This window comes from Gossypium raimondii, chromosome 9 (genome assembly GCF_025698545.1).
Source record: "Gossypium raimondii isolate GPD5lz chromosome 9, ASM2569854v1, whole genome shotgun sequence".
Taxonomy (NCBI): domain Eukaryota; kingdom Viridiplantae; phylum Streptophyta; class Magnoliopsida; order Malvales; family Malvaceae; genus Gossypium; species Gossypium raimondii.
In genome coordinates, this window is record NC_068573.1 from 41,265,614 (window position 1) to 41,277,508 (window position 11,895).

The 11,895-nt window shown below is 36.1% G+C and overlaps 2 protein-coding genes across 2 annotated transcripts; one reads left to right on the plus strand and one right to left on the minus strand.

The window, feature by feature from the left end:
• The first annotated feature begins 212 nt into the window (after window positions 1-212).
• LOC105799757 (auxin-responsive protein SAUR71) lies at window positions 213-614 on the plus strand. The gene has a single exon (XM_012630466.2). It carries the CDS (start codon window positions 213-215, stop codon window positions 612-614), a length of 402 nt encoding a protein of 133 aa, XP_012485920.1.
• A 3,861-nt stretch (window positions 615-4,475) lies between these two features.
• LOC105797718 (probable protein arginine N-methyltransferase 1) lies at window positions 4,476-5,531 on the minus strand. The gene is given in 5 exon segments (XM_052621271.1): window positions 4,476-4,558; window positions 4,561-4,680; window positions 4,798-4,948; window positions 5,091-5,206; window positions 5,282-5,531. Coding segments are annotated over 5 exon segments (720 nt in total).
• Between the last annotated feature and the right edge of the window lie 6,364 nt (window positions 5,532-11,895).

Consider the following 11,895-nt stretch of genomic DNA (forward strand, 5'->3'; position numbering starts at 1 on the left):
CTGTGGAAAGATAAGGCGAAATCAAGAAAAAGATATTAACATGAATATTCGTGTTGAGAACAGTAGAATACCGTGTGGCTCCACAGCATTACTTGAAAATAGTTTCTAACTTTGATTCACAAACCAATATAAATACCTCCAAGTCTGGCAGAATGGCATGTAGATTTTCAAAGAAACTCCTAAACTCACTGCGATAATTGTCAATCAAGAACATGGCAGAAAGCAAAAGAGGGTTAATGATGTTCAGGCCTTTCTTTCTGAAACTACGAAAGAGGTTCTCGAGTTCAGCATACAGCACATCTCCAGAACTCAACCATGACAAATTCGATGAAGACATGAGCGTCGGTAAAGCAGTGCCAGGCGATGTTAAGGAAGGATTTTTTGCTGTCTCTGCAGCGAATGGAAAAGAAACACAGAGGTTTGTTATTGAATTGGACCACTTAACAAACCCTGAATTCCTAAGCCTACTCGACGAAGCTCGGGAAGTATATGGATCCCATCAAACGGGGGTCCTTTCTCTCCCTTGTCAGCCTCATGAATTAGAGGAGATTCTTGAACACAGCAAAGAAAACAATGTCTGCGTTGAAAGTCAGGATATGGTAATGCTACCTTAACGGGAAGCTACTAGGATGATAAATAAAATATTGGTTGTAATCTTTCAAGTTCTTGTACCAGTGAACATGTCTTGCTTGGATGTCAGATTTGTAAAATTTCACTATTGCTATCCCGCTTTGTGTAGTCGTGATATTTTTGCTGTCGAATCCATTTGCACCCTAATGTCTTGCTTGGTTGGCAAACTTTTAAGGCTTTAGTGTGCAATGTCAAGCTACGTTATCTTGTCTTATTAATGTAATCCTTGTGGTTTAGTGTGCAACGTCAAGCAATGTCAAACTTTTGTAAGTTGAATAAAAGGGTTTAGCTCATGCAAATCAATATGTGAGCTTTGTTCCTTTAACTTTGCCTTCTCCATGAATCGTATCTGGTTTTCTACAATCCCCTCGTGTCCCATTGCCTTAAAGTTTTTGGAAAAGCTGGTAATTACTGGTTACATGCATATTATATCATATGAAGCCCTCAATCTTTTGCTGTACCTGCAGACTTGAACCAGAATTTGTGTTTTTTTTTTCTAGACCTGAGCCAACTTGAACTCCAAGGAAGAACAACCACAAGTGTTTAAATCAGAGCTTAATCCTATTCGACTGTTTTAACAGTTGGGATGCCATGGATGATGCAAAACCAACAGGATTATCACTTATGTGAGAAACTCCACCTCACAACACCTGAAACCTCAACTACTTTAACACTACAAGAAATAAACTTAAGCAGATACTGAAAGTCGTTGTTGTCTGAAATTTTAAGGAAACACGTCATTAGATTGCCTCCAGAATAGTTTGGAAAATCATTTGGAATGTTCGCAAACTGCAGTGTTATACCAGAAAGACCAAAACTGTCCAGGTATGTTTGCAAAAACTATGGAATATATCATGTATGAAAAGACCATAGATACAAAGCTCCAGTCATTTCAAACCTACAAACCAGACGCTACTCTTCTGTTTATTTTGGATGGTTCAGATGCTACTGTTTTATGGTCCCATGTCCTAACAAAATTCATTTATTTGTGTCCTAACCAGCAGACAACCGTAGCAAATTGTATAAAGTATACAACACGGTGAAAATTTCCACTTTTATATATTATTTTTTGTGTAAGGCAATTATTGGATTCTCTGATTTCTCTCAAATCTTGACCAGCATTGGGAAAAAAATCTAAAGGGTTTGCAAAAGCAGCAAAAACCACTCTGTTCCAACAAATTATTGATCTCATTTACTTGAAAATTGCAAATAACAAGGAACGTCTATTGCTTCCTGCATTACTTCGTTTATGCATGTGAATAACTTTGTCTTCCAGCCTCAGAAATTATTGGACTGATTTGTATCAAGTGGGGCAGTTGAAAAGAGATAACTTAATCTAAACTAGGTGGCCATTCTGGGTTTTCTTTCTCTTCGACTTATTTACATCATAGAAGAAAAAGTAGAGTGGCAAAAACTCATAGGTAACTACTACTTCAATTCATATTCTAGAATCTACAAGACCAAGTTTTGGTATAATAAACACTACAGATCATCAGTTAGCTTCTATAAAGTACTCACGTGGCTGCATTCTTGCTATTCTTGGCTTCATCAACAAAAGAAAATGTGTAAATATGTGTCATCCTGTGAAAAGATGAGATCTGGATTCCTTCATTTTAATCTGTATGTTTTCAATGGTTATCACATCTCATTACACGCTTGGCTGGAAAAACTGTCTGAAATTAGTCAAACATTAATACCAGCTAAGAAATCATGTACCTCCATTAATTTCCGTGTCTAGAAGGACTTTCAATGATTTCATTAAATGATGCTTGGTAGAAAGTTGCAAACCATACGAAATCCCCCCCCCCCCAGCTTACTCTCCCTTGGAAAGTTCATCTATAGGAAGGGCATTTTGCAGTAATTACAGCCAAACGTGGAGAAATGAAGAGGCTTATCTTAGAATATTTTCAAAATATATATAGTGTTTCAATAGTTACAAATGAAAAGTTATAACTAACCAAAAGTTATGTTAATTTAGTATTATGATAAAGTGTGATAATCAGTTTGTTGTCGCAATTGCAAAAAATCCAATGTTTCATGAAAGAACAAAACATTTCAAAATCAAGTGTCATTTTGTGAGAGAAGTGGAACAAGCTAAGGAAGTAACTCTAGTTCACTGCAGTTCGCAAGATCAATTAAAGGGCATTTTAACAAAACTTCTTAGGAAGATGAAGTTTGAGAAGTTGCATTATGATATTGGAGTTCACTGCATGGAGGCCAAGGAAGAGTGTTGCTAAGTGACCATCCATGCAATGGCGAACACAGATCGCACATTTGTGAGTTCACCCAAAGATGCGAGCTCATCAAATGTGCGAGTTTACCCAAGTTGCAAAGTCACTAAAGGTGCGAGCTTTGTTAGGCGAGCCCTTACTCTATAAGTTGTCAACTTCTTGTGAAACAATAAAATTTTGACAAAATGTTTTACCGTATAAGTTGTAAGACTTTCCAAATTATAATTATTTAATATTTCAGCTTATTTAAGCATTGTTGTACGGGTAAACTTGTTTTTTGCTTTCTATCTCAATCCATTCTTCATAAAATAACCAACATGATGTTGGAACATTGGCAGCAACAACCAAACAATGAAACACTAATGGCACGTTTGGTTCGCTGTATTGGATTAGAGGCGTAATGGAATAGAGGTGTAATGGAATAGAGGTGTAATAGCAAATCAACTGTTTGGTTGAATGTAATGGAATAGAGGCGTAATAGTAATCTTGTGTTTGGTTGAATGGAATAGATGTGTAATAGCATAAGGGAAAAAACTAAAATGACTAGAATACCCTTAGCAGAAATTTGTTTAGATAAATGATTATTGTTATTGTTATTAAATTTTAATAAGATTATTAATATCAGTAATAAATAATTTAATCATATTTTAACATAATTATTATTAAATATATTTTAATTAAAATATATAATTTAATAAAATTCTTAATAATCAATATTCTTATATGAATTTACTCAAATCATAATATATGATACTATAAATATAATTTGAAATAATTAATATTAAATATATTTTAATTAAAATATATGATTTAATAAAATTCTTAATATTAAATATTCTTATATGAATTTTCTAAAATCATAATATATAATACTATAAAATATAATTTAACATAATTATTATTAAATATAATTTAATAAAATATATAATTTATCATCATACTATAGATAAATATTGAAATTTGTCACTGTACTTTATTTTTATTTATATTTGCCGTTATTTTTTAAAAATATGAATAAATTTGTAACTTAATTTTTATGTTATTGAATTTTACCACTAAAATTTAAATTTTATTAATTTTGCCACTAACTCTTATTTTTTAGTTAAACTCTTATTTTAAATTTATATTGAATTTTTATTTTTTAAATTACAAATATCTTCATTTAACTTAACGAGTAAATATAATTCTTGACTTTCCTTTCTCATCATCTAAACAAAAGCACAATAAACAAATTGTCAAAAGAAACCCAAATCCAATAGTTGGGAGATTCAAAAGCTTTCTCCAATAATGTGTTTCTTCTATAAGAAACAATGCTTATAAGACTTGTCAAAGCTCAAAATCTATTTAGTCCTATGTCATACATCCAATGTCATTTGTATATATGCTCCCTCACATCAAGACAAAACACAAGACTCAATATGAAGCATACATGAGAAGAAAAGCAGTTGGATTGAGTTAATGAAGTACATGCATCTTATGTGTTTTTTTTCTCGGGAAAACCTTTCGAGAAAAAGAAAGTAGAAAATGAATTAAAAAATGTTGGTGAAACGTTTAAGGAACATGCAAACAAGGTATCCTACACTAGTAGTGGTGATGAAATACTCTGCAGCAAAATCAGTAGATCTTATAGAATTGAACTCTCGAAACCACACAACGTCGTCCGCTCAATGAATATTTAACCATTATATCAACGTCTCGGGATTCTTCTTGTTTGGTGCAACAGACCATGCTCCCAATTATTGTCTCCCTTCACGGATGGTTAACACATCCTCTAGATATAGGACTGTTTGCTTCCAATGGGTAGCTCATGATCTTGGTCCTGCATTTTGTATTTGCCATTAGCCAAGGCAAAGTTCTTCTAGGCTGGCTTGCTGATTTCTATTCGTAGATAAAATGGAAAGGACAAAGGATGGAGAATTTTGATGTAGATACAAACCTGTAGAGAAACCCATCAATTTGTGGCATTTGGTAAACGAAACATCAAAAGATGCAACGAAAGCATGGATGTAATCATCACGCTCTGCAATAAGCTTGAAAGGTGCAGTGAAAGAAGTATCCCCAAGAACCATCTTAGAAATATCCATTGTCTGAAACTAGAAAACCAAAATAAATAATTCAGTTGTACTCCAAACACATTATTTCGTAAAATAATTTCCAGTAAGTGTTCATATATATAGATACCCAATGATATATACATACATACAGGAATATGCTTGTGTATTTTCTCACCTTGAGAAGGTGGTAATTTGTTACAATTTGTTTCTGGTCAACCGTGTCAACAAGAGGTTCCATCATAGCTTGCTTTTTTATACAACTCATGTCAAAGCCGTAAACATTATTCCAAACTGTAGCAAGATGATGCCATGTAGAAAAGATGGGGTATATATAAGAATACAAAAAGTTGAATTGCAATGAAACACATTCGATCTTGTCGTCTTTGTACTCGGCATCCTCAATTGCTGTCAAGTAAAGAGAAGCTTCATCTGGTAGCACAACTCCATCATCAACCTGACACGGGCGAAGGAATAAGAACTTTGATTGTAAAGAATGTAGCTTATAAGAACCCAACAAAAGTTTTGCTTTGATGAGCAAGACTAAAATAAATTTAAAAGGCCCATTGTTCACCACACGAAATAATAAGGAAGCAAACTGCTCAAGAGAGCTTGACATGATGATGGAGTTAAAATCTCAATCAATTAACAGTTATAGCAGAATCTAAGCTACTTTCGCAAATCATAGCATGCAACGGAGAATTTAACTAACAAAGTAGCTAGCTACCCCAACCACACGAAGCAATACAAGAAGACACAACAATTTTAAAAACTTCACCATCGTGCAAGCCATTTGTTTCAACAATTTGTTTAGCCATGTCACCATATGAGAGCATTCAACCTAGGAAAGGAAAAATATGAACAGTTTGACAAATAAGAGATAGACGCCAGAGTGTAAGAATTTGGTCGACAGATTATTAACAACACATAAAAGCGTAAAGCAGAAGGAAGATGTAAACTGAAGTCATACAAAGATAAACATGTGCCGCCTGCTTTGCACAAAACAGGACAAAACTCGATCCAGCTCCCACGTCAAGAACTACTTTGTTCGAATAGAAACTTATTCGATAAATAACATTTTGATATGTCTTGGTTCGACTATATCTTTAAGCATTTCGAAATACAAGGAATGACAGAGTTAACACAGAGGAAAAACATTTCACAAAAAAGAAGAAATGAAAAGTTACATAACCGTATCAAGTTCTTCTCTGAAACCAAGAAAACAAACGCAGAAATCATTTCCGAAATTTAAGTAAAAGATTAAGTTAAAAAAGAAGACAGTTTTTGGATAGTAACTGTGATGCATTAATTCATGTATGAGCTTAAACAAGCAGAAAAATTACAACCAACCCTCCAATCACGATATTCGCACTTAATAGATCACAAAATAATGGTGGTCAAGCGAACCATTCTATAAATAAGTCGACAAAATGAAACAAGATTCAAATGTCCAAGTTGTTGCACACTTACTTCATGAATACTGCACATACACAAAAGAGGGACAAAGATTTAGAGGAAAGTGCTCACTGGAGATAAATACAAGAATGTATGACTTGAAACATCAGCGAACCCAATGCCCTACCTAATACCGACATGCTAGCCTCATAAACATGTAACTAGTGAACCACAAATTACTTAGATATAAATAAACTATTGAACTCAACAAGCTCTAACTTTTGCGAAGATAGAAACTTTCTTCTCACATTCGAACCTTCTTCACAAAAATGTGAAAGGCAACACTAAGAAATCCTCACATTCTCATTGTTTTCTAATCAACAAGAAAAATCAGTAAAAAAACTTCAAAATTGAATCTTGGAAAAGAGGATGAGAAGCGGAAAATATACCAAGTGAGAGTAAGAATCGAGTAATAATCAAGACCTGGTTTTATCATCTTCGCCGTCATAACCAAAAACAAAACGTCGGGCTCTCCCATAGAAACATATTCACTAGCTTTGTCAACGGCGGCGACGATTGAATCATCGAGATTGGAGTCATTTTTGGCGATTTCCTTGTCGTCGGCGTCTCGAAGCGAATGTTAGCTCCTTGAAATTGTTCAAGAGTTGGTCGAGGTTTGAGTTGTGTTGGGGATCTAGAAATAGAGATAGATAATAAAATACCAGTGCCATGCCATGCCCACCACACGTGAAAAAACCTATATAAAAATAGAGGTAAAAAATAGAAGGAGAAGAGGCGATGAGAGTGGAGAAGAAAGCTAGAAGGAAGAAACAGAAGACGTGGATTTTGGGTAAAACAGAAGCGGGAATGGGGAGGGTAAAACAATGACCAAAACTGAAGCAGCGCCTAAACTGAGCTCAAGGAAGGGATTAGAAATCGGTGGTTTTCACCGATTAGGAAGGTAAAAGATTACACCCGTATTAGCAATACATCAAACCAAACGATGGAATACAGCCGCATTAGGTGGGGCCCACCGATTAGGGGTGTATTGGCTATGCCAATACACCAAACCAAACATGCTCTAAGAGCATAAGCTCTTCAAACAGCAAGCAAAAACACAAAGCATCAAGAGCATAAGCTCTCGGTTAACAGGCAGAAAAAAGAAAAAGAAAGAACAATGGCAGCAGCTTTTAGAAAAAGAACAAAATAGAAAACAAAGGAGGAAGAAACAAAAACAATTTACTTGCTCACAAACGTGCAGCAAGGAAGCAATCTAAGTTTCACAACTGATATGCTTAATTTTTTTAATAAGAAAAACAATACATTTATAGCCAACTACATCAGTTATTACTACCTACTACTACTAAGTAGCCTAGTAACTTTAAAAACATTGCTTGTACACAAACAAGCCACCTAAACTAGTCCTTCAACACCTAAACATATCAAGCTGACATCACCTTGTTCATTTCCAAGTAGTTTAATCAACAAAGAAACTAAAAAGAAAATCTTACTGTTATAGCAAGTATACGTGCTGCAGCATGTCATCAAGCTGCATGCACTTCAAACAGAACATGTATCAGCAGCATGGTTGGCCAATTTCAACACATGATGCCGTGTCTATTGATGCATTTAGGCTGTAACAGATGGCTCCACAACATTACTTTATTTCAATCATCTATTGGCAAAAAAAATATAAATACCCTCCAAGTCTGGCATTAAGGAGCATAGATTTCAAAGAAACTCATAAGTTCAGTGAGAAGTTGTTAATCAAGAATATGGCAGAAAGCAGAAGAGGGTTAATGATGTTCAGGCCTTTCTTTCAAAAACTACGAAAGGGATTCTCGAGTTCAGCATACAGCGCATCTCCGGCGCTCAACCATTCCAAATTCGATGAAGACATAAGTGTTGGTAAAGTCGTGCCAGCTGATGTTAAGGAAGGATTTTTTAACTGTCTTTGCAGTGAAGAGAGAAGAAACACAGAGGTTTCTTATTGAATTAGACCACCTAACAAACCCTGAATTTTTAAGTCTACTAGATCAAGCTCGGGAAGAATATGGATTCCATCAAAAAGGGGTTCTTACTCTCCCTTGTCGACCTCAAAAATTGCAAGAGATTCTACGACATAGCAAAGGAAGCAATGCTTGCACTAAAGTTGGGGATATATGTAAAGCTAACATACTAGAAAGCAACTAGGAAAACAAATAAAAAGATTTCTGGTAACTTTTTGGAGTTCTTGTATGAATCAGCATATCTTGCTTAGATATCAGATCTGTAATTTTTCACTAATGCTATCCCTTCGCGAAGCTGGTAATTACTGTCTATATGCAATATTTGTAATCTTTGTAAATCTTCCTGTCAAAACCTGCAGTTTTCATTGTTAAGTTAGCATGTAACTTGCCGCCATTTTCTAACTGAAACCTTACAACTGCAGTGCTAAAAACTGAATGGGTATGTTTGCAAAATCCTTGGCATATAGTGTAAGAAAAGACCATAGATACTCAGCTCTAGTCATTTCAAACCTACAAACCAGACGCTACCATTTTATAGTTCCATGTATCAACAAAATTCATTTATTTGTGTCCCAATCAGCAGACAAGCGTAAAAAATTACAAATAAAAATTAAGGGTTTTATTGATTCCTTCATTTATAAAGGCCATTTTGTCTTCTAACCTTAGGAATCATTGGACTGATCTGCATTAAGCAAGGCAGTTGAGAAGGGAAGCGGCCTTTTCTGGGCTTTCTTTCTCTTCGATTTATTTACATCACATAAGAAAAAGTAGTTCGAGTTCTTGATTTATGTATGAGGAAATCAGAAAATAAAAATAAAAATAAACAAACAGCACCAAACTGGATTGCTATGAATGTTTATCTGCTTTGACTTTATACTTGAAGGAGTTCGAGGTTCCATACTGTTATAACTTTTGCAGAAACATAAGCCATTAGAAAAAGGCTTTCATGTATTTGATCATTAAATTTGGGTTTTACTTCATGGTTGAGTTGAGCAACTTTATCAGCAAATCCTTCCTTAATAGGCTAGAAGAAAAAAAAAAACTGCTAAGGCTTGAAAGAGCTGACCTCCTTCTGCTAATGTGGGAAGCCATTATTGGCATGTGCAATTTCTAATTAATGATTTGTGTCATTAACTGCATGTCAAAATTCAAATAGCTAATGATAAATGAAAAAGATTTTGTACCAGTATCCAGATATGGAGTGAGCCATTTTTTAGTTTATGAGTTAAGAAAATGCATGGAAATGGTGCCTTAACCGGTTGTTGGACACCATGGAGTCATTAAACTAAAACTAAAACTTGTCAAAATCTATTCATCTGCAAAGACCCACGAAAATGGAAACTGGATTAGGAAAAGGGAATCGTCCTTGTGAGAAACTGATGAAGTTGGTCAGTATGCAGCAAACATTCAACAGCAAGCAGGCCATGAAGACCAAGCTGTGCAGGAGCAGCTTCAACAAGTTATTTATGCTTATTTTGTAAACTTTAGTTAATGAAATGAGTCTTAGTTCATTTCTAACTAAGTTAGGCCTTTAATTGATGTAGTTAGCTTATGTATGAGCTGTAAACACAACTTTGTATAAGTTTACAAGCTAAAATTTCAAGTTTCTATGTAATTAGTGGAGGTAGGTAATGTTTAGGTGATTACTTGCTGATTTTGACAAGCTGTGTGCTTGATTTATGTACTGGCTTCATGCCATTGTTTTCTTAATGAATGAATCAAGTTTTGTTCATCAAATACTCTCCATTTTTCTAGTTTTTTTCTTCTTTTCTTTTGCTCGAATTCATTTGTTTGCTCAGCAAGCATCGAGGCTTGTTGCACAAGATACTTGCCGAGTCTGTTATTTTTGTTATTACACCAACAATTGGTATCTAGAGCCTATTTCTTAAGGGACCTGGTATTCAAAGAATGGCTTCGTCAAACTTTTCACCAGCTTTACCACAAGTCTTCAATGGGGAAGGCTATCACATATGGGTGGTCAAAATGAAGACTTACCTGCAGGCTTTCGATCTGTAGGAGGTGGTCAACTCTGATGTTGAACCAGAGCCACTTAGAGCCAATCCAACAGTGGCTCAGATCAGGCAGCATGCTGATGAGAGGACCAAGAGGCACAAGGCCATGTCTTGCATCCAGAACTCTGTGTCTGATGTGATTTTCACAAGGATCATGGCCTGTGAATCACCAAAATAGGCCTGGGATAAGTTGAAAGAGGAGTTTCAAGGGACAGAGAGGACAAGGCAGCAACAGTTGTTAAATTTGAGGAGAGAATTCGAGAACTTGAAGATGAAGGAAGAAAAAACTGTCAAGCAATATTCTGATAGGATTATGGCTGTGGTAAACATCATAAGGCTCCTTGGTGTGCGGTTCAGTGAAGCTAGGATAGTGGAGAAGGTGATTTCAACATTACCAGAGAGGTATGAGGCAAAAATCTCATCTCTCGAAGACTCAAGGGATTTGACCAGCATTCCCTTGACAGAGCTTATCAATGCTCTTTATGCACAAGAGCAGAAAAGAGCTAGCGACTGGAGGAGCATTAGGAAGGTGCCTTTCAGGCAAAAACCAATACTGCCTATAAAGGCAAAAAGACCTGGAAAAATAGGCCTAAGCCTAATGCTGCAAGGAGCAATGACCAACCTTGCAGGCATTGCAAGAGGCCTGGTCATCCAGAAGAAAAATGTTGGTTCAATCCAGATGCTGTATTCCAGCATTGCAAAAAGAAGGGTCATGCTGAAAGAGTCTGCAAAAGCAAGGCCAAATCAAGGCAGAATCAGTTTCAACAGATGAAAACTGAGGCTCGAGTAGCCAAGGAGGACAGTGACCAAGAGGAGCAAGTTTTTGCTGTGTCATGCTCAGCTGCACAGGAGAGGCTCTCATCTGGTTGGCTTCTAGACAGTGGATGCACCAATCACATGACACCTGTTGCTGCAATCTTCAAGTCTTTAGACAGAAGCTGTAGAACTAAAGTCAAAATTGGTAATGGCCACTTTATTCAAGCTGAAGGCAAGGGTGATGTGCTGATATGCACTCCCACAGGTGCCAAAGTGATCTCAAATGTGCTCCTGGTGCCTGAAATTGACAGAAACCTGTTCAACATAGCTCAATTGCTGGAGAAAGGTTATTCTGTGGTGTTCAAGGACAATCAGTGCCAAATCAGTGATCCAAGTGGATCCAAGCTGATGGCAGTTCCTATGGCTGATAAGAGCTTTGTGGTTGACTAGACAAAGGAGTCAGACACTGCCTATACAGCTACAACAGTTGTATCCAAGCTTTGGCATCAAAGGCTTGGACATGCCACTTTCAGATCAATGGCTAAAATGGCCAGAGAAGGGTTAGCTGAAAACTTCACCAACATAGTGGAGTATGATGATGTGTGTGAAGTATGTCAGCTAGGCAAGCAGGCTAGACTTCCATTTCCCTCGAATCAAGCCTGGAGAGCCTCTGAAAGATTGCAATTGGTGCACACTGATGTGTGTGGCCCCATGAAGACCGAGTCATTAAGTGGAAACAGGTATTTCATACTGTTTATTGATGATTTCTCGAGATATTGCTGGCTTTACTTCTTGAAACAGAAATCAGAGG